Here is a 24,532-nt window from a genome sequence, read left to right as displayed (position 1 = left end):
GATGTTTAAGTAGCCTATTTGATCTCACCAGTGAATGGAATGAATGAAGCTTCTTAAAAGAATTAAGGCTATGTACTCCTTTTCTGAGAATTAATTTGAATTTCTGTCAGTGTGTACATAAACACTTCTTTCCTGAAAGTCACTGGGCTTTACAACTTATGTCTGAAGAGGTACAGTATGTTATTTTATTGCCTATATGCAAAGGTCAAATGACCCTGCCTTAGCCAGCCTAGTCCTCTGATTGGCCGACTAACATACACAACATTGGCCTTAAGACGCTTCAGTGGCATTGGGCTAGTTCAAGCCAAACACTGTTCTCATTTCTCATTTAATCTTTTCATATTCAAGTGGAGTGAATTCATTGAGTTTGCTGATAGTCAAGATAAATTGATGCACCATCTTTGCTTTATTTTTATAGCTAATGCTTTTGTGTTGTTTCCTCAGAGATTTTGATTGCACACAGTCTTGTAAAAGAGTAGAGATTGAGAGCTTAGTAAATCTGCCAAGTGCAGTTGTGCTTGGATTGCTGATTTTGCTACAAGGAGTGAGTTGGCGCGTAGGACCTGTACATCTTCACACTCCAAATATACACCTGCTGATGTCTTACTGAATCTCTAACCAACCCTCTATCTGTAATTATTATATTATTATTTTGGGGGCCTTTTGCCATTTATATATATATATATATATATATATATATATATATATATATATATATATATATATATATATATATATATATTGTCACAGTTACAGAGCAGACAGAAAAAAGGGTAGCAGGCATGACCCACCAGACCGTGTCTTCAATATCTATCTGTAACTAAATGTGTAGATCAAGGAATTCTTGGAAAAACGTTTTTTTTTTTTGCATATGACAATCTTGCTGCAGATTTTTTGTCTTTAATGTAACATATTAAAACATATTATATATGCAGGAGAAAGCTTCAAAACTATTATTTTAAAATGCACTTGGAAATAGTTTTCCTTACGTACTGATTCAAAGTCTTGGTGTGAGTATTAGATTAATCTCTTTCATGTGCTGCTTGAAATGTAGTGATGCACATTTGAAAGACAAAACATGCTATTTGATGTGAGGTGTTCTGTCCAAATACATAGCATTCAATGTTCTCCTCTCTACTAAACAAACACACAAAATAGGCCCCATCAGAGCTTAGGGTGGAAATTCCCCCAACAAAACATATTTTCCTCTCTACACATAAAGAGAGTCTGAGGCTTCATCCATTACTGAAAGCATCTGTCAGATTTTGGCTTCATCTAAAACGAATGGGATGAAAGGAGAAAGTAAATCCTGATATCTTGTTATGTCCTCCATCTGGCAATAGGTGAAAATAATCCCTCATCATGGACTCTCCCTTTCTCACCCGTATATCTGCTCTTCACGAAAAAACGCATGGGGAGATGGAAGGTGAGATCAAAGCAAAGCCTGCTCTAAATATAGACCTTCTTCGCAAAATCCAGGGTCTAAAGGGGTTTGTTTAAAACACAAAAGCACATGAAAGATCCTCACAGACAGCTAGAGAGACCACCTGACCTGGCGGCACATTGGAGAGGGGAGCATTGTCTCACTCTGGTCTCTCTCTCTATTTCTCATCTCTCCTAATCCTCTATATATTAGAGTGTGTTTTGGGGAGATGGGACAGCCGCTGCGAGCTGTACACAACAGCTTTTCATGTGAAATATTCTAGACACATCAGTTGTGTTCAGAAAGGTTTTAAAATTACAGTTTTCGGAATATTCAACATTATTGAGCCATTTGGTCTTCATTATAGTGCCATATTGTGGACGCTTTTAAGCCTCTCTATTGTTTAAAGACCCCATGACATTGCTTAACGAGCAAAGTTTTCTGTCCTGTGTTAATGTAAACTCATTGAGCTCTTTACTACTCATGCTATTATCTAATCAGCCAATCATGTGGCAGCAGTGCAATGCATAAATTCATGCAGATACGGGTCAGGAGCTTCAGTTAATGTTCACATCAGCCATCAGAATGAGGAAAAATGTGATCTCAGTGATTTCATCCGTGGCACGATTGTTGGTGCCAGACGAGCTGGTTTGAGTATTTCTGTAGCTGCTGATCTCCTGGGATTTTCATATGCAATAGTCTCTAGAATTTATTCAGAATTGTGCCAAAAAAAAAAAAAACATACATTGAGGGGCAGTTCTGTGGATGGAAATGCCTTGTTGATGAGAGAGGTCATCGGAGAATGGCCAGACTGGTTCAAGCTGACAGAAAGTCTACAGTAACTCAGATAACCAATCTGTGCAATTGTAGTGAGCAGAATAGCGTCTCAGAATGCACAACTCGTCGAACCTTGAGGCGGATGTGCTACAACAGCAGAAGACCAAGTCCGGCACATTATTAGGACCATAGTGTTCCTAATAAAGTGCTTACTGAGTTTATTTCCTATTGAAACCGGAAGTTTGGGCAGGACATATTGAAGGGCTTATTTCTTTAATTAGCCAATAGTCTTTAGTTTACGTCAGCCATGAACCATGATTGGCTTATTGCTAGTCGGTTGCAGCTGATATTAGGTGGAGAGGGATTTTAATTCTAGAGAGAATTTATTTGTTCTGTGTAGTGCAGGATGAGTAATCAATATTTTGGGTCTGTTTTTCTGATAAAGTCTGAGAAAGATTTTGTCAACTTTTAGGAGTACACTGGTATTTAAATGGCTTTAAAGCTAAAAGACATGGACTAAAAGACACAAAACTCCAATTCTGATTTCATGGTGTCTTTAATGCAGAATTTGCAGATAAACAACATATTACTATGACCTTTTGTGCCATCCAACTGACTGTGTAACAATGCTACTGTTAACATTGTCTTGTCTTGTCTTGTCTTGAGTGATTATCCTCTTTGACTCCTCGCATTTGACACATCTGTTTAGAGTCATGTTGAGCAAGTTACATTTTTCTGAAGAGTCCTGGTTGTTCATATGCCTGAATGATTAATATAAGAATTTATATTGAGCTGTTCACTTGTGATTTGTGATTGTATTTTCTAGTGGGTTTAACCCATTTCATTTATGATCTTCTCCTCAGAGAAGACTTTCTTTTTTATTTATTTATCAGTCTTTGTTTCACAATTTTAGCTGCATTGATTAAAAACAATAAGTCTGCTGCTTTTTTGAGATTTGAGTAATCCTTAAATGTTTCTAATAATTTAATTGATTAGATTACATTTATTAAGCCTGTTGCTATATAAGAAATTTTAATTTAAAGCAAAAGCACTCAGTGAGGCCCTTATGATGCTAAGAGCCTGTCTCTGACTTGCACAAAACTGCAAATGCTCTCAACCCTCCAAGAGACAGAGTTAGTGTAAAGTGTATGTGTGGATCAGTTATGAATTGTAATGTTCAAAAAAATAATCCAGGTTGTATAATCTATATACAGTATATTTTGCTTAAACAACTGGTTTATGTCTACTGAACAGGATTTTGCGATGTTCATTGTGTCAACCTCATTCTTAATTTTTATCAGTTTGATACAAGTTCTTATGAGTCTGTGGTTATGTGCACTTTTTTTCCCTTTGTGAATTCATGGCTTTGACCCTGCCATCAATATTCGCCTGTTCTGTTCTGTTTACAATGCAACATTTCTGCCTGTTTAAATACATACAATAGGAGGTATATTTTAGCCTGTTGAATTTCTTGGTCTTGGAAATGTTGTTTGGAATGTTATAATAAAGTGATATTTTTCTACAAACTGCAGATAAAGTGGCATGTGCTTTTTATTTGATGCTGCAAAATGGACACTGTCTGTATTCTTCCATAACGATTTGTACCCAAGTCATACGGTGTTATCTTCAGTTAACATGCTCTTTTTGCTTGCCAATTATGTGCTCACACATTGTGCTATTGCTATTACTTGCTCAAGTTTGTTCTTTTCTTGGAAGATACAAAAAAAGCCTGGTTTATGTGACCTGAACTCAATCTGACATAACTGAGTGTTTCATTTAGGTTCTGTTTGTCTTCCAAACAGAACGAAGGCCTGAAGACCTTGGAAACAACCCTCTATTCCACGGCAGAGAACAAACTGGTCAAGGTAAGTCCATTCATCAACCTTCAAGCATATAATAGCATGATGTGTGTAAAAATACACACATTTCAAGGTCTGAGGCCAGAGATATCTATTCAAGTTGTTAAACAACTAAATGTTGAATGTTTAATAAACTTTAACTAACTTTAAACCTTTTTGTGAGCTATTGCCACGCTAAGACAGTAGTTGACCTGAAAGAGCAATCTGATCATAGAAGAAGACTTGCTATAGCTTCCCTTACAGCAGTAAAATTGCGTCGACAATGCGTGAAACCAAGCTTGCGTAGCCAGATGTACTTGCATTCACATACTTGCATACGGGGCCTCACTGTTTTTTACAGATTATCAATTTAGGCCACATTGATTCATACAAAATTCAATACATATAAAGATTTTATTGCAGAGCAGTAAAAAATATATTGCAGTCAGCCACTTGCATCAAATGAATATTTTTATTGACTTATAGACCATTTAAAGCAATCTTGGCATTATGGTTCTGTTGTGGGTAAACTCCTCGCCCATCCATGTGGCCATGCATGGACAGAGCGAGGAGAGCAGCAAATCAATCCCCCCATTTGGTTTTCACAGTGGCCACGTCATTTTTTGAGTAGGGGTTATTGATATCTTCACAATCAGTCGGGTAACATCCATCGTTAATATGCAAATCCTAATTAAATGAAGGTAAATTCTAAATTTTTGCTTCAACGACAAGTGCAACGGTAGTCACATGCACTTGTTTATCAACATATTTGGTCATGATTGGTTACTGTTGTAATGCCCTTACTATACACCTATTTATACAAAACGCAGGCGCTAACGTTGTTTAGTGTTTGTATGCAGATCTATAAATTGTAGTGTATTGTAGGTTCAGTTGCAATATTTTTTATTTGCTTTTGTGTCTTTTCTATAATTTTCTGGGGGGTTTTGTCTCCTGCACCCAGTGCTGCTAAGTTCAGCATGAGCCGTGCTGCAAAAAATAGGCTCAGTGCCGAAACTATCAGCTTACTGCCGCATCTAGGACGCTTCAGGGACTCTGCACCTTGTGACTCATGCTCGCAATGTAAAGACTGTAATCTGTTAACATGCTAACGGTCCGTTCACGGAGTATGTGTGAATCAGGCGTTACAATTGACCCTTCGATAAGCCCCGCCTTAAAACATTTATGACCATTTCTATCTACTGCGTGTATCATCTATGCTGTAGGTACCTTGTGATAGACACAAGGTACCTACAGCATAGAAGATACACGCAGTAGATAGAAATGGTCATAAATGTTTTAAGGCGGTTTTAACTTACTTTTTTTTAATCTTTAAACAAATCCTCAATCAAAATGTATTCGGGTCTTAGTAAAGGCGATAATATATAAAGAGATCACAGCGTCATGGTGAGTGTGTTATGAGCAGTTTTGTTATTTGTTAATGTTATCAGGTGTGTAATTGCCATCAAATTATGCTTTTCTCTTCTCAAGTGATTGTGATAATCGTTTCCCTCAATCCTTATTCACAATCTCCACAATTATCAATAAAATTGCTGTTTAATTTAACAATTTCTTTTACAAAGGCAAGCTTGACTAACATATCCCATCTGAACTAATGTAATGCTTGCTGGTTTTTGTCTCTCTTATTTCCAGGTTTCCCATTCCCTGTCTGGACCACGGCAAACCCCTCAAGAGAGCCTCCAGTGACACGGCTCTCTGAGAAAGACAATGCCTGGTTATACACGCTGGATCCCATCCTGGTCACCATCATCGTTATGAGTTCCCTGGGCGTTCTGCTGGGTGCAGTGTGTGCCGGTCTCCTGCTCTACTGCACCTGTTCCTACAACGGCCTCTCCTCGCGCAGTACCACCACTCTGGAGAACTACAACTTTGAGCTATACGACGGCATCAAGCACAAAGTGAAAATCAACCAGCAGCGCTATTGCTCCGAGGCCTGAAGGAACCTGATCAGGAGAGGCCCTTGCGAGATTGGTGCGAACGTGTACTCTCTCCAGCGCTCCCTTATCACTGATCATTAACGGGTGCTAGCTCGATTCAAAACTGTGAATGGACCTCACACTAATATAGGGATGATCTCGGACTGGAGCACTGGGAGCATAGAGGCTTCCTGTGGACAGCTCAGCGGGTGTGAAAGTTTATCAACACATATCAAGATAAAGAGTTTCCCCTTCAAAAAAAGAAAACTTCAAATAAATGTATATTGCTATAGATTTGTAAAGAAAACACAATCTAATAAAGCCTAATGGAAGTTAGAAGAGAGAGGCGCTAGGACTAGAAGACAGATCGCTTGTGAAATCTCTGCCTCTATTTTGTGAACGCTGTGGCCTAGAATATTGTGGACATTTGATTTAGTTTAGACTTGTGTCTGTTCGCTGATTTGCTTAAGTTCCCATCCTATCATCATCCTTTGCCACTTTCTACAACTGTTTTGCAGTGTCAATTCCTCTTATGAATGTTTTATACTTAAGTTCAGTCTGTTTGTAGCCTAATGTTTTTTTGTGTGGCCATTAGACAATGAGGAAAGTTTATTACATTCAGAAAAAAGTTAGATTGAAGTATTAGAATTGTCTTTTGTGTCTCTTTTCTTCTCTTTTTTTTTCATAATTTTGACTGTTTGGTTTATAAGCATAGCGTTAAAGTCACTGTGCTGACAACGTCAAACAAATTTTATCGCAACCTATGGATTGCTAAGGAAAAAGAGCCACTGAGCTAAAGAGTGTTGAGAGAGTGCAAAGAGAGAAAGCATCTTCAGATTCTCTCTTCCTCGCTTTACCCTATTTTTGAAGTAACAAAGACTCAAGCTGGCAGAGTGACTTTAGTGAATGAGCTGGAAAATCCCCAAGCCACTTTCATGTACAAACAATTGAGCCTTAAGCAAACTGTTTTGGAGGAGAGCCATTGAAACCCCAGTTCTTGAGTTTAAAGTTACTGGGTCCTTGGAGGAGTCAGACCTTACTCTTTTTATTTCACCTGTCTGTTTACTCCATGGTTTTTTTTGGGCTGTTGAAAATGAAGACTAACAAGACGAGAAGGGTGAGAATTTCACAGAATGTTTCGCCTCAAGGTGAAGAGAGCGATAGTACAAGCGAGCACATAGGAGGAAGTATGTGTAAATTTCTTTATTGTACTTCAGATTGGCCTCTCGCTCCCCTGAGCCACACTGGGAATCCTGTTGACTTGTGGGTAAGGGAGGGGGCTCTTGTCTTATTAGGAGGTGCGGAAAGCAGCCAGAGACATGGCTTGCTCAGTTGTTGGGAGAGAGAGATTGTGTATTCAGCTCTGTTTTCATTAGACTCTGTTGACTCTTTTCCAAGTGCCTTGAAGCTCTGGCCTGTTTTGGCTTTGCTGCAGAGCTGTGATAGTATTACCTCGTCTGTCTGGGACAGGAGGCCAACACCAAAAGAGATGGAGATCCCGGCACTGGTCTGATCATTAAAAAAAATTTTGTTTGTAGACTTTGTACAGAAAAAAGTTCTTTTTTATTGGTATTATTATTATTTAATAAAGTATGAATAATGATTATTGTGACTGATGTGAACATATTTGTCATGTGAAAGAGAACTGGGGGTTAAAATCTATCTATCTATCTATCTATCTATCTATCTATCTATCTATCTATCTATCTATCTATCTATCTATCTATCTATCTATCTATCTATCTATCTATCTATCTTTCTATCTATCTATCTATCTATCTATCTATCTATCTATCTATCTATCTATCTGTTTATATATTATCCCCCAAAGCCCCTAAGTGATCCACCTCCCTCCAATAGCACTGTTAAGCTAAGACAAACCCGTTAGATCTGTAACCCGTTATCCAAATTCAAATAGGAAATTAAATGATTGGAATCTAGAGATTAACAGACCAATTGTGTTGTGTTCCAACTTATCTTGGATCCCTTATTTTCCTCACCCTTTAGTTCAGATTGATAGCTTTAATAGAGCCACGTTTTATCACAGGGGTTCTGAAAAAAATGACACCTAAAGATAATGTACAGAGGGTGGTTCTCTCTTTGGCCTTAAATCATTTTCTGAGGGAAAAAGAACTAGTAATATCGATCAAGCAATTACAGCAATTGTTGAATGTAGCTTTGGGTATTTTCCACAATACATAGCTGTTTGTGCCCATTATCAATTTCTCTGATCAGTTACCAGGGTAACAACAAAATCTCATCTGCAGGCTTAATGAATACATAATGAATAAATGTATCAATCAATCTATATCCTCATTTTCGTACTCCAGCCCAATTGAGGTTCATTGCTCATCGATTCTAAAAAACTCAAATAATGGTGGGGTAAATATCACATCAACTTAATTGAAGTTTATCTTATCTATTGAAATTTGTTTGCATTCTTAATTCAGTGTCTGCCCTCGTTGTGCATCTGTGCAAAGGGGAGACGCCAGCATCTTCAAAGTTCTGTCAATTTAAAGAGAGCTTTTCAGACTAGACCACACACAATCCAGTCAAATGCATAAAGTCCATATTTGGAGAGAGAGATTCAACAGTAACGTGTCTCTGTGACTCAGTGCCATTCATTGAACATATTATTGTAATTTTACCTTTCACTTCAAACATAAACATTGCAAATAATGAACAAAGCAGAAGTGAACAACATGAATGAGATATTCCACTATACTTACATTCAAAACTCTAATTTTAGAGCACCTTGCTGTGCTTCACGGAGCTACAATGGTCCCTATCTTCATCTTAACCCAGATCCCTGCAGATACAAAGGCACATGTGTTTGTTTCCTGTTTCATGTTGGCTTGACTGCTGTCTTTGAGTGTACAAAGACTCTTAGCACTGGTTTTACTGGGTGGACTGTTTCTGTGAACGTGGTCCAATGATTTGGATCTGAATCAGTTAAAAATTATCATTGATCCCAGACTGTGATGATGGTCTTTCTAGAAGCATGTGTCTCTGAAGTTAACACATACCACATCATGGGATCAAATGTAGGAACACTACATTTGATGCCATGATGATGTGACTAATAGCCTCACTACATCTCACATTGGACTTTTTTCAGATTTTTCTAAATACGCCTTGAATTTTAGACCAAAGCCACATTCCTCTTAGACTAAAACTTTGTCCTAACCATAGGCAAGATACCATAAGTGTCCAGTGAGAGAGCCACATGCGGCCACTGTGTGTGTGTGTCTATGTGTTTTTGTTTAAGTTTATTTGAGTTCATTTATGTTATTATATTTACATTTATTCCTTTGGCAGATGCTGTTATCCAAAGCGACTTACAAAAGAGGAAAACATAAGGAGACATTTGTATGAAATGTGCCATACTACAAAGTTTCACTAGCATCAGAACAGCATTCAAAACAGATTTAAGTGCAATAATTTTTTTTTTTTGAGACTGGTTAAGTGCTCTTGGAAAAGATGCCCAGAGTAAAGAGGGTGGAGAGAAGGATCTGATGTTTGACTGTGTCAAAGGCTGCAGAAAGGTCCAGCAGAATCAGAACGGATGATTTGGATTCAGCTTTTCGCGCAACTCAGCGACTCCGTGACTGACAGTAGGGCAGTCTTGGTGGAGTATCCACTTTTGAAGCCTGACTGTTTGGCATCCAGCAGCTTGTTCTGTGAGAGATGATTGAAAACTGCCCTTTCAAGTGTTTTTGCCAAGAATGGGATGAGAGAGACTGGTTTGTAGTGTTCTGCATTGACTGTTTTTAGCCGTTTTTTGAAGACAGAGAGTCAGTCAGCTTCACGGATGGAGTTGGGAAGGTCATTCCACCAATGTGGTATGATGAAACAGAGAGTCTGGGAAAGTGTTTTGGTGCCTCTTTGTGTTAGTATAACAAGGCGATGTTCCTTAGTCGACCGCAGGATTCTGGCGGGAGTGTAGATCTGCATAAATTATTTTAGGTATGCTGGAGCAGACCCAGTGACTGTTTTGTATGTCAGCATCAGAGCCTTGAATTTAATACGTGCATCAACCAGCAGCCAGTGGAGAGAGACAAAGAGTGGTGTAACATGCGTGCTCTTTGGTTCATTAAAAGACCAGATGTGCAGCTGCATTCTGGATCATTTGCAGAGGTCTAGTTGCACATGCAGGAAGGCCTGCAATGAGAGAGTTACAGTAGTCCAGTCTAGTTATGACAAGTGACTGAACAAGCAGTTGTGTGGCATGTTCAAAGAGGAAAGATCTTCTTTTCCTGATATTGTAGAGTGTAAATCTACATGATCTTGCAGTCTTTGAGATGTGGTCTGTGAAATGTAGCTTGTTATCGATGGTTACCCCTAGATTTCTGACCATATTGGAAGGCAATACTGTAGTTGAACCCAGCTGCATGTTGATGTTGTGTTCAACAGCAGGGTTAGCTGGAAAGACAAGGAGTTCGGTCTTGGCTGGGTTGAGTTGCAGGTGGTGTTCCTTCATCCAGGCCGAGATGTCTGCCAGACAGGCAGCGATTCGAGCAGTCACTGTGGTGTCATTGGGCTGAAAAGACAAGTAGAGCTGAGTGTCATCAGCATAGCAGTGGTAAGAGAAACCATGTGAGTGAATGATGGAACAGGTGGTGGGTTGGTTGGAGAGGAGGAGTTTAGAGACCTCAGTGTCAGTCAAAGGAGAGAACATAAATAAAGAAAGAATAGGTGCATACAGGAGCCAGGTGTTTGACAGGGTGTGGTGCTGCAAATGTATTGCTGATGGTTGTAACCTTATTTGTAAAAAATGTGGTGAAGATATCTGCTGTCAGTGTCAGGTGGTGGAGGGGGAGGACAGAGAAGTGTGTTGAATGTTCTAAGTAAGCTACGAGTGTCTGTGGTGCTGTTGATCTTGGTCTGGTAATAGGAGGTTTTTGCAGCTTTAACGTTATCTGAAAAAGTTGCAAGCAGAAGTTGATATTTACCTAGGTCTGCTGGATCTTTAGATTTCCACCATCTCCTCTCAGCTGCTCTGAGATCAGTCCGATGTTCACGAAGAACGTCAGACTGCAAGGGGCTGGGTGGTGTAGTACGAGCTGGTCTAGAGGATAGAGGACAAATGTTGTCTAGACAGGTTGTTAAAGTAGAGTTAAGTGTGTCTGTGGCAGTGTTTACATCAAGCGTGGAAAATACATTTATTGCGGGAAGAGAGGTAGAGACATCAGTGGAAAGGCGAGAGGGAACGGAGGTTACGGCGAAAGGAAACCAAAGGTTATTAAAACTTGCTGAAACCCGATAAGGAGGAGGGATGCACGGTCATGGAGTCCCCGCCACTGCAATCCTGATATGGGCACAGACACAGACGTCTGCCTGGGGACCAAGAGAGTCGGAGGAACCGCTGTCATCCACCAAGAAAGTGGAGATGCCGTTACGTCCACCAGGGGTGGAGCGAGCTGTCGTCCGCCAGAGGTCAGAGTGGCTGAGGACCAGGCGCCGGTGTGTCCGAGGACCGGCGAGTTTTCTCTATCTCTCCTCTCTGTCGCTCTGCCTCACTCTTTGCCTCTCATTTTTCCCTCCACTTGTCTCTCCCAGGGCTCCAGAAAGGCGGGGAAGACCTGCCGGCAGGCATGGCCGAAAGGGCAATATCCCCACTTAAGGAAAAAAAACATGAAGGAAAATATGGTGCATTATCAACTAATTACTTTTGATTTGTTAACATAGCACATAATTTAAAGGGTACAGTGTTGTTAATATGTCCAATATTATTATAGAAAGTTCTTCACATCTTCTTGCCAAATGCCATAATGTTCCAAAGTGAAGCACTGAGGAGTTTGATTCACAGAAGCTTCTGATTGGAATGAATGTTTTACTTCAGTCAGGCAGGGATGCATAAAAGCACAGAGCCGAGCTTTTGAATCAGACTCAAACATCTTCACAGTGGCAGATGGCTGGAGAGCAGGAAATTGTGGACATACATTTTGTGTGTGTGTGTGTCCTCTAAGTCCCCACAAGGATAATAAAACTTTAAAAGCATTTGCAGTTATTACCACGATGTAATTTCTTCCGAAGAGAGCTCAAAAGTATGGAACCAGAAGTAAAAATGCCATTCAAAATACTTTTAAAGACACCTACACCATGAGCACTGAGGTGGCACTCTCTAGAATAATTGATTCTGATTGGTCCATCACTGCATTCTGAGGACCATTATGTTTGGTATAATGACCATAAAACTGTATAATTGACTATTGTCCCTGAAGTTCTCATTTGATTTCTTTGTCTCATTCCTGGTACCATAACTGCCTGATTGACAAAAAGTCTTTCATTATTTCAAACTTTTCACCCATTCATAGTGAAGTAATACACTACCCACAATCATTGAGTGTCTTTCACCAATCAGAGAAGCCACTGTTAACATATAAATAAGTCTGCAAGCCACTGGAACCTAGCGAGGTAATGTTATTAGATAGCTACCTACCTACTGTTAGTTTATATAGAATGTTGTAACATTTTCTTATAAGAAAATATATTAAACACACACACACACAACTTAAAAAAAACAAATGAGTTCACTCCACATATGTTAGTTGTCTTTTTGCTTTGACTCAGACAAGTTACATTAACAAAAAATATCAGTTTCTTGCAATGTAAGACGTTTTGTCAAGACAACAAAGTAATCCATTTACTAAACTGTTTATTTTAGTCATTTGGATCAATATTATGACTAAGGTTACACAGGATTCATTGCAGCACTTAAAGATTTGATGTTTAAAGAACTTTATGAACACCAGCAAAGGTTGGACATTTAATAGTTTGAACAGGAGGCACAGAGATTTCAATACAAAGTTCAGTAATGGTGACACTAAACAAAAAACATTAAATAAAATATAAGTTATTAAAGGGGCATGCAGTAGTTCTCTAGCTAGCGTTCGCATTGATCTTCTTTGTGTACTTTAAGTACGAATACGTCAGTGGTGTTAGATGATGGACTGCCATCTATTGATGTCTGTCTGTCCGTTCGTCCGTCCGTCCGTCCGTCCGTCCGTCCGTCTGTCTGTCTGTCTGTCTATCTATCTATCTATCTATCTATCTATCTATCTATCTGCCCCCGCCAGCTCTGGAATATCATTTGCATCTGGAAAATATCGGAGATTGATGTCATTTCCAAAGTTATTTATTACTACTATAATATAATTGCTTTGCCTAAAAGAAAAAGTCAGAATTCAAGAGAACAAACTTCTACAGTTAAGAACAGACTATTATTGTCCCTCATGTCAATAATCTTTGGAGATGTTATTTCTAAAGACAGTTATTATCTTTATTAGAGAACCGCTTTGCATAAAATAAACCTCAATTATCTAGTGATACAGAATGTCATGATAAAGGAAAGATTAGAATTGTTTTTGATGATCAAATTTAGCTTGTCCATGAATACAGTATTTGGATAATTTTTTTGTTTCCAAGCACCCAAAGTCATGGTTTACACACAATCCACAACAATCGCTGTGCCAAGTTATTTGCAATAAATGAATAAAGACGTATGCCATTTCATAGAGGTGGAGGTACATGGGCCGTTCTTACTATGGCTTTGATAAAAAAGAAAAGATAATAATACATTGCTTTCTGGTTGCGTTTGTAAACACAGCTGAAATCTGTCCAGTACTAACATACGTTGACAACACACGTAATTTAAAAAAGTTTGAGGTAAACTTGTATGAGTTTTTTTATACTATTTTTCTGAACAATTAATAATGTCTTACCTGTCCAACAAAAAAGATGCAACATTAAACAGCAACTGAATATCCTCTTTTGCTTCTAAAGTATGATAATAAGTATGTTCCATTGTATTCTTTTTGCTCTTTGCATCACAAATCTCCTGAACTCTAAACTGAATGTCAGAATGGGAAAGAAAGGTGATTTAAGCAATTTTGAGCGTGGCATGGTTGTTGGTGCCAGACGGGCCGGTCTGAGTATTTCACAATCTGCTCAGTTACTGGGATTTTCACACACAACCATTTCTAGGGTTTACAAAGAATGGTGTGAAAAGGGAAAAACATCCAGTATGCGGCAGTCCTGTGGGCGAAAATGCCTTGTTGATGCTAGAGGTCAGAGGAGAATGGGCCGACTGATTCAAGCTGATAGAAGAGCAGCTTTGACTGAAATAACCACTCGTTACAACCGAGGTATGCAACAAAGCATTTGTGAAGCCACAACACGCACAACCTTGAGGCGGATGGGCTACAACAGCAGAAGACCCCACCGGGTACCACTCATCTACCACTACAAATAGGAAAAAGAGGCTACAATTTGCAAGAGCTCACCAAAATTGGACAGTTGAAGACTGTAAAAATGTTGCCTGGTCTGATGAGTCTTGATTTCTGTTGAGACATTCAGATGGTAGAGTCAGAATTTGGCGTAAACAGAATGAGAACATGGATCCATCATGCCTTGTTACCACTGTGCAGGCTGGTGGTGGTGGTGTAATGGTGTGGGGGATGTTTTCTTGGCACACTTTAGGCCCCTTAGTGCCAATTGGGCATCATATAAATGCCACAGCCTACCTGAGCATTGTTTCTGACCATGTCCATCCCTTTATGGCCACCATGTACCCATCCTCTGATGGCTACTTCCAGCAGGATAATGCACCATGTCACAAAGCTCGAATCATTTCAAATTGGTTTCTTGAACATGACAATGAGTTCACTGTACTAAAATGGCCCCCACAGTCACCAGATCTCAACCCAATAGAGCATCTTTGGGATGTGGTGGAACGGGAGCTTCGTGCCCTGGATGTGCATCCCACAAATCTCCATAAACTGTAAGATGCTATCCTATCAATATGGGCCAATATTTCTAAAGAATGCTTTCAGCACCTTGTTGAATGAATGTCATGTAGAATTAAGGCAGTTCTGAAGGCGAAAGGGGGTCAGACACAGTATTAGTATGGTGTTCCTAATAATCCTTTAGGTGAGTGTATATGAGTGTATAGGCGGCAGCCAGTGAGCACAAGGATTCAGCATTTAGTGAAACACAGCGGACCATGTCATTTCAACATGGCGAAACACATTGAAGGGGGTGACCTGCACCATGTATAATAAAAACACTTTTTATAGAAAACTATTATGAGAACAGTATTCATCTCATGTGTGTGAACACTGTTCAGATCAATCTTCACAAAAAATTTTAATTTGTTAATGTTTAAAACTTTTTAATTCAGCCCCAAATTACTAAATGCCCCTTTAACATCACCACACAACTATTAACTAACAGTAATGACAAAAACAGCACAAATAAAGTCCACAAATCGCAAAAAAAAAAATAAAAACAAATAAGCCTACAACACCAACCTCATAATTTATTAATGCTGCAATGCATGCAGTCAACTTTATTAAGTGAGTTGAGTAGAAAATATGGTTGTTAATCCAACTCAAGTACAAGTTAATAGAATCAAAAATTAAAAAGTTAAGTTGGCATGAAAATGTAGTTGTCAACTCAAAAAAGATAGTTGATACACCTAAACCTCAAAATCAGTTTTTACAGTGCAGAGCTGAAATATTCTTCTAAATATCTTAGATTGTGTTCAGCAGAAGAAAGAAAGCCATACACATCTGGGATGGCATGAAAGTGAGTAAATGATGAGAGAATTTTCATTTTTGGTTGAACTGTTCCTTTAAATCACTTCAAATCAGTAGATTTTAGCTTGGCTTTAGCCACACAACACCAGTCACACAGGGACAACATTCTTTCCCTACTTAAATAGTCTTACTGGGAAATTAAGTATACTGTATTAAAGATGACAAACCTTCTATTTAAGTCCTATTCTATTTCTGTAAAAACAAAACCTCTTTCATGAAAAGGAAATATGTGTGACTAATTGTCTCTCTTCGCATTGAATTCATTTGGATTGGAAAATGTGATAAGGAGACAGACCATGTAATATTTCTCTAAAGAAATTCCACATCTTCTTTCAGATCTTTTTTTTCATCAGGTTCCAGAACCAAACATTTCGGAATGTTCTTGAGATGGGAGGGTGTCTTCGAGTTTCTTTGTGAGGTATGAGAGCCCCACCAATGGTTCTACACTTTTAGAGCATGTGCTTGTTTATCATCACTTTAGAGCACACTGTAAACCCTAATAAGTTAGCAGAACTAAAGAAATCTAACCCAAGTTTACGTTCATAGAATTTAAGTTAAGTTAAGAGTATAATAGAAAATACCATGTAAGTAATAGCTCAAATTTAAAGGTGTTTACAAAGCATCCCATGTGGCACCTCATAAAGTTGGTTGAGCTGTAATCTCAAAAAAAGTTGGCGACTTTGAAGACGCTACAATATACTGTACATTAAGATTGTTTTGAATTGTTTAACAGATTTTGGTCACTATATAATTCTCATACTACTTCAGTTTGTCTCATTTAATAGTTTGAATTACTTTACTATAGTTCTAAAAAGTGGAAAATAGTTCAAATAAAAAAACAAGTTGAGTGACCAAATGGTTTGACTGGTAGAGTGCAGACCTTTGGTCATCTCAGAGCGAGGATACATTTGTCTGTAATTTGCCATTAAGGTTGTTTAAACATCATAAGTGGCATGTTTGGGTTGAGGAGAGCTGGTTTTAGCCTCGTCTCAATGTGCTGTCTGCCGCCGGTGAGGTACTTGGCAATCTTCTCCTGAGATCAGACGGGACTTCATACTGTCTCACATTTTGCTTTGTGCTGCAATTATGTTCATTAGCCAACTTGAAATCAACACCACAAGTCACAGTGTTTCTGTAGCTTCACATCTCTGGGTTATTATTCCTCAGTATGTAAATGTGGAAATTTGGGAGGGGGCGCATGCAGGTTAAAAATGCCCAGTCATATGACTGTCGGAAAATTAGAGATGTCTTTTCCAGGCTGCTCGCAGTAAGACTTTTTCCTGCTATGCTACAAAAATGTATGACTCACCAGCCTCCGGCAAAATCAAATTACATTTCTCTGAAAAGAAATTTCTCTCTTGTTTTCCCTCTTTCTCTTTCTCCACAATGATTGTTTTGAAAATAATTATTCAGGATGTTTTGATTGTTTAATATTGTTGGTGAAAGTTGGAAGTTCAGTTGTCGTGGGGAATGCGCTTTATGAAATATGGTTATATTGATGCTGTAAAAATGCCTTCATCGATAATGATGTTATAAATCATTTTCTGTGCTTATTATCTATTTAGAAGATAATCAAATTTACGTCTCACTGGGAGAAATGGTGAGTATAAATATGTGAGGGTGTTTGTGTGTATATAATAGAGAGTGAAAGGAGGAAGACTGGACTGCTTGTGTGTGGACTAAATGAAATTTTAAATCCGTTTCTTAATTGCAGCATCAATAATGCAATGTTTTGTCTTGTTAGTGTTACCTTGAGATAGTTGGATTGGACATTGAGTATGTAGAAATACTTTTAAGTGTAGGAAGTAAAGAATACAGCAGAGTTAATTCAGAATGTCTGGAAGGAAAAGAGACTGAATAAATTGCTAATTATTTCCTAAACAGAAGCAACAATGATATGATCGTCTTTTGACATGTTAACTTTTCACAGATGACACAGGCAGTGTATGTTTTCCATGTAATTGCTGATATGTTGCTTATTATTTTATGGAGACAGTTGTTTGTTAACTAAAAAAGAGACAAATAGACAGTCCTTCCGTGTGTGTGTGTGTGTGTGTGTGTTTGTGTTTGTGTGTGTGCGTGTGTGTCCAAGTTGCACACACACATACACACTTTTGCTTAGTCTTCAGCAGAAATGTAAGCACAGCGTAGTTCTAGCGGGAAGACTAGCAGCTGTTCATCATCACACCATTAGCTGGGTAATTCCTAGCCAATCGCATGTAAGCCAATGCTTTATAAGTCTGCTCACAATCTATCACATTGCTGTTTCAGTGTGCTAACACGGCAACCTCCACCACCCCACCACCACCAGTTGAGCCCTGTCCCGCTCGGGGGTAGGCTTCTCGCCCCTGCCTCCTATCTCCAGCAGGATATGATGGTTCTGAGTACAACTCCCTCAGACCGCCAGACGGGGCCTACGCCAAAGAGAGAATAGAGAAAATTGAGTAAAGAGGGGAATAAACTCTTAAATTTCAGTCTATTCCTCTCACAACACTATCACATGGCTTCAGAAGGATTTAGATCTAAGACACAAGTGTTATAGACTACTTTAAGGTGCTTTGATGTGTGCTATTGGAGCTTGGGCAGCCACAATCATGATTCTATCATCCCTAAATCTTGTGTTTCATGAATTAAAAATTCATGGGGGGTGGGGGGGGGGGGGAGGCTGACATGTGCAGCACATAGACACTGCCCAGGATGGGCCAATCACAATCATTTAATATAACTGGATGAGGATTTAAAACATAATTTATAGAGACTGCTAAGGCTTATTTCATTCACATTTTTTAATCCTTGCAATTATCAGTTTTTATTAAAAATAACTTTCTAGAGTAAAGATTTCTCCAACGAGATATAAAACGTTCTGATATTTAAATGTGGATAAATGGAGGATTGGGTTATCAGAGCTGCCAAGCGCCCCCTGGAGGAAGCAAACTTCACTGTGTCTCATGACATACAGCAATAGTCTTTGGCCGACAACATGTGCAATTTGCAATGTGTTCCTCCCCAGGGGTTGCTCCTGTAGCAGTATCACTTTATATTATTATTTATTTATTATTATTTTTGATGTTTTGAAATATATAGGCATAAGTATTTATTTGTATGTATTTATGTAACAAAGTTATCACAAAATAACAGAACAACCTAGTGACAAAAGTAAATATAATTTAGTGAACAGAGTAACTTGTCTTTCAGTTTTCATTGTATTTCTAACAAACAAAATATATTAGACATGAAGTTAAAGAAAATGTTGTTATTTCGTCTCAAACTCTTATGGCTTATGACAAACTCTTATGACATGCGAAGATATTTTGATGGAGATATGATGGCTGTTTGTCCATACATGCAAGTCAATGGGATCCAACGATTTATATATGTTACAAAATTAAAATTTTATTTTTTTAAATTAACTTTTTAATGAGTAAACAATTACTCAATGCACCTTTAAAGAGCATCAAAAAAATAATTTCTTGTTTGAATTTTCTGATAACATGGATATAATTTGGAAGCTGAGACTAAAATTATGTTTCTCCAAAAACTACTTCAGACTCAAATGATGTAGCATGTATTTGAGAATATGTTGCTAATGGTAAAACCTTTGTAACAGCTATGTTTGTGATCTCTGGAATAGTATATTTAAATGTGGGGGTTCAGATGTTCCGCATATTGCATTATCCAATAACTTAGGCTATCACATATCGCATTTCTGCTTCATATCGTGCAGTTCTATCCACCAGAATGGCAGTTATTTCGCTGTGTGTATATCTCTAGACAGTAGCTGCAAGAGGTTTCTGAGAGTTTGTATCCTTTATACCTACTTATAATTGTTGCATGCATACACAACCCCATGCACAACACTTTCTGCTCCTTCAAATGGGCTTCTTTTTAACATTCCACTGCTTCAGCAAGGACATGGGAACACAAGAGGAAAACATTATTATTACCCAGAGAGCGACTTAGCCGCTTCCAGTGGGTTTAGAGGAGTATCATTAGAATCAGAATTAGCTTTATTGCCAAGTATGCTTACACATACAAGGGATTTGTCATGGTTACAAAAGCACTGTCCAGAAGCGCTGCCGACATCTCTGTGCTCTGTTTCATCTTAGATGGAAAGTAGAACAGTGGAACCCTGTTTTTTGGTCCGATGAGTCCACATTTCAAATAGTTTTAGAAAAACACAGCCATCGTGTTCTCCGGGCCAATGAGGAAAAGGACCATCCAAGCTGTTATCAGCATCAGGTTCAAAAGCCAGTGTCTGTATGGGCCAGGGGTGTGTCAGTGCCCATGGCATGGATGATCCGCTTATCTGTGAGAACACCATGAATGCAGATAGATATATACAAATTTTGGAGCAGCATATACTGCCATCCAGTTCCATATTTTCCGGAGACATTCCTGCATTTTCCAGCAGGACAACTTGAAACCACATACTGGCCGAATAAGCAGAGAGTGCGGGTGCTAGATTGGCCTGCCTGCAGTCCTGAACTGTCTCCAATTGAGAATGTGTTGTGCATTATGAAACATATTAGATGGCAATGAAGACCCTGAACATTTGTGCAACTGAAGACCTTCATAATGGATGAATGGGGGAAATTCCACTTTCTAAAGTTAACAAACTTGTGTCTTCAGTGCCCAAATGCTTAATAAGTATTATTAGAAGAAATGGTGATGTTTCACAGTGGTAAACACTCGACTGTCCCAATGTTTTTGGAGTGTGTTGCAATTCACAGATTAAAACATTGTATAATGTGTAGTTGTGGTGCTTTCAATATAGCAAAGGGGGATTATATTTTACAAATCACTCCTTTTTATATTTATTAGCATTTTTCTTAGTGTCCCAACTTTTTGGGAATTGGGGTTGCAACGTAAATAGTGAAATAAGAATAAAAAATAAGACACTACAGATAAATATATAGAGGAAACTTGTAGGGCAATAATTATGTTAAAATATGTTATATACAGATATACATTAATGTGCAAGGAGAATTTTTGCACATAAATGTGCATTTCATGTATTGTGCAGAAGTGGTAGTATATGTCAAATACATATAAATGGAATATAGATATGAATGAATAGTTGGATATGCACATGATTGTACTGCCACAAAGGAGATTATTGGGGGCAGTTTTAACTGTTCATTAGGTGAATGGACTGAGGGAAGAAACTGTTCTTCTAACTTACTGTTCTGGTGCTCGGTGCTCTGTAGCGCCGGCCAGAAGGAAACAGGTAAAAGGTTAAAAAAAATTGAAAAAAGGTAATGTGCTGGGTGAATGGGGTCTGAAGTTATTTTTCCAGCCTTTACCTTCCCTAGAACTCTCATGTTCATTCAGTGAGTAAGCGCTGTAAAATATGTTTTATCAGTCACAGACTATTGAATTCATTAGTTTTGAATTATGGGGGGGGGGGTATTTAGTTACTATGAAAATGAATGCATATCATAAGCCTCAAATAAATAAGAATTATTGCAAATGGTTACATAGGATAGGAACTATTTGTTCTTAAGCTCATCTTAAAGCGAGAAATGCTGACAGACACAAGCAGTGAAAAATAGTGATCAAGCAGTGCTAGGCTGAGGTAATGACAACAACAAAAAAAAAAAAAAACGCATCTGAAGTTAACTCACACATAATAAGGACAAATCTATTATAATATTGTGTAACCACGACTGTAGTAACCATGTTTTTGGCAGTGGTTTTACTACAGTAACACTGTAGTATTCATAGAGTAACCATGGTTGTACTATAGTAGCTTATATTATTAATATTAATATTGTATTGGTTAAAGTTTAATATCAAATTTCTATGTGCATATGCAAATTATATTTAATGTCCCTCAAAAATATTTCGCCACCCTTAAAAATGAAAGAATGCCAATGCAGTTTACAAAAATACCATATGCAAAGTTAAAGTTTGGTGAAATCTGACCTGCAAAGTTGTATGGTGAAAGGTAATTTGACCAATACAGGATCAGCACAATACAGGATACAGCACAGATCAACCTCTCGGGTCCATACAAAGAATCCAAACTTCAGTAGTAGGTGGTATATTTTAACACCTTGAATATAATATTATTTGTGTTTTATTATTTATTATAAACAGAGGTCCTAGAGGGTGACATCATATCTTTGGTTAGAGGGTCTGAAGAAATGCTGCTTGAACTCCATTCAAGTCAGATGTAAGAAATTCCTACTTAATATCGAGATCTCTAACCATAAAGGCATTCCATTGCCAGATGCTCGAAAAGAACACGTGTTAGGAAACAAAATTGCAATGCTCCCGTTAGTTTAGCAGGTGTTCGAATGTCACCTAGCAACACAATTGATAAACAATGCTGCCGTGCTAACATTTGTACTACAGTGACCAAATGTCATGTGGATGAACCAATGAGGTTTAATGTTATTGATGTAACCACCATATTGGATTTCTGCGCTGTTTAAGGACTTTACTAATTATTTGATTTGATTTGATTTGAGAGTGAATAACGACTGGTTCGTTCATCATACAAAGTCATTGTATGCCTTCAGAAGACTTCACGCACATGTCGCATGGACTAATTTTATGACACTTTTAAGTGCTTTTTTAAGCACTAAATTGAGTTGACACATAATGTTGTTGTATTGAATTCAGCCAGACAGACATTCATTAAATGATCTCCTTTTGTGTTCAGCAGAAGAAATAAATCCATATGGGGTTGGAACAAAATGAGGGTGAGCAAATGATGACCAAATTTGTATTTTGGGCTGAATTTAAGTTTAAGTTTGTATCATACAACACTGAACAGTATATCTATTATTTTAGAATTTAAAACAATACAAACTTCTTTTTGTGAAATGCTTTACTTGAAAAGTCTGTTTCTGCTGTCCTCCCAAACCCTAGGTTTGGGAGGAGCTAATTCATCTAATCCTGTCAATCATTATGCACAAGTATATACTGTATATACAGCTGCTTAACTCACTACTGTGAGATTTCTTCCGCAATCACTCCACCACCCCATCTCCTGCCTTTTATATCTATTCATTACTAACTTCATTTAGTGCAGGGAGACATTTGCTAAGTCGAGTCCCTGTACCTTCAAATCAAATCAGTTTACCTTTATCATCCTTAAGGATCATGTGAACAAGCAAACTCGAGAATTTACAATAAAAGCCATTTGGTTTGATATTATCCTAATGCAATGACATTGAGCATTTTATGTAGTTGTGACTTAACAGTCAAAATGCTTTTTAGACCCAGTATCTTTTATCTAGTGGTTTCATTTGCTCTCGAATTAAAATCGACATATCCTGCACTTACAAGGCAGATTTTCCTGTTGATTTGTCTAATACATTGCCTTGCCTTACCACAGATGCATTTACCAGGGCCGGCCCGTCGGTTTGTGGGGCTCTAGGCAAATTCATGATAATGGGCCCCCCGGTGTGAAAATTACACTACTGTTATTTTATTTGTTGTAACTTTCAATTATTTGTCTAGAGCTCATTTTATACTTAATATGATGTTTTTAGTTTTCACCGTCATTGTGATTTGTATGTTAAATGATCAAGTCCATGCGTGTTGCACAATTTTCTCAGTGGGTACGCGATAGAAACCATTGAAATGCAGAGAATTTCAAAATAAACATCATCAATTTTACTTAATCTTTTGACTTGTTCATTTATATTACATGTGTTCATGGGGCCCCCTCAGGCATGTCGGGGCCCTAGGCTGCTGCCTATAGAACGGGCCGGCTCTGGCGTTCACACACAAATTACTTATCAGCAAAGGGAGAGACACAGAGAAAAATGTGTTTTCACACACATACACTATAACACCTATCCAATTTGTACACTTTCAGAAAGAGAGAGAGACATCACTTTGGCATAAAAAATGGTCTCTCAGCTTCTTAACTACAGGGCGTTAGCCATCCAATTTCTCCTTTCCTGTTATTACGGTAACTGCGTGTATGTGTGTGTGTGTGTTTGTGTGTGTGTGTTTTAGAGCTTTTTCCATGATGGTAAGACTCTTGCAGCCTCTGGTAATCTTGCTGTGAAGTCTAGGCAATCGTTTCAAGACATAATTCATTTCCTCGTCCATTCATTTCACCCTGTTGTTTTTAAGAGCTATGCTGACAGTACACACTGCCTTGGGGTGAACACACATTTATGCTCCCGTCTCCTTATCCACCCCCTTACAAATGTACTTTCACAGACATGTCCACCTATATAGACCTGCCATTTCTGTAAGCATTTATGCTGTGAAGGAGGAAGACGTGTGTGCATGCGTGCTACAGAACACTATGGCCATGTACAGTATGTTAGCTGAAACAGATCTGTAAAACAATAGCATTTTTAAACACTACCAGATGTGCAACATCATCTCCCCCGTGTTTTTCAACGTGATAAAGCGGCAGGCAGTAACAGGTTGTTTTTCTACCTGAATTTGTTTTTGTTTCAGATGTTCACTCCATAGAGAGATCCAGGTGGCTCCAATGCTAATTAAACTCCTGGGTATTCGCAAGGTACGAGCAGATGCCAGAAGCTGGTCTGTGAAAGCCATCTTCAGTGGGGAAGTTGATTTATTGTACACAATGTGGATAGATGTGGTTTTCCATTATAAAACTGTAGTACATTAAGAACATGTGGAAATGTGGAAAAGTGTTTCCTGTATCACCAGAACAGATACATGGAGATTCTAGCTGACATTTAGCTGGTAACAGGCCATTATGAACTGATTTGAGGTCATTCCATGAGTAGTTCATAAAGAAAACTCTACCTTTCTCTCAAATATATTTCAATCTTGCATTCAATTCAAACATCATTGCTTCTCATATTGGTCCCATGCACAAACACCACTGACAACAATCCTGCCACAACACCATGTTTTCATATATTTATTTCTAAACCCTCAACCAGGGTTATTAAAGGGGTCATGAAGTGCTATATTTTTTTATAATTGTATTACCTTCCCTGAGGTCCAATGATAATG

The 24,532-nt window shown here is 38.3% G+C and overlaps 1 protein-coding gene across 2 annotated transcripts in view; it reads left to right on the top strand.

Moving 5' to 3' along the window:
• Nucleotides 1–7,568, top strand: part of nrp2b (neuropilin 2b) — an 89,154-nt gene extending 81,586 nt beyond the window's left edge. For both annotated transcript variants that reach the window (XM_052142592.1, XM_052142591.1), the window contains 2 exons: nt 4,003–4,065; nt 5,689–7,568. In XM_052142592.1, coding sequence (XP_051998552.1) covers nt 4,003–4,065; nt 5,689–5,993 — 368 coding nt within the window. In that variant the 3' untranslated portion in view covers nt 5,994–7,568. The remainder of the gene's footprint in view (nt 1–4,002; nt 4,066–5,688) is intronic.
• The last annotated feature ends 16,964 nt before the right edge of the window (nt 7,569–24,532 follow it).

Source organism: Xyrauchen texanus, chromosome 14, assembly GCF_025860055.1.
Source record: "Xyrauchen texanus isolate HMW12.3.18 chromosome 14, RBS_HiC_50CHRs, whole genome shotgun sequence".
Classification (NCBI taxonomy): domain Eukaryota; kingdom Metazoa; phylum Chordata; class Actinopteri; order Cypriniformes; family Catostomidae; genus Xyrauchen; species Xyrauchen texanus.
Note: the sequence above shows the minus strand (reverse complement) of the source record. Positions and strands in the feature narration are given on the sequence as shown.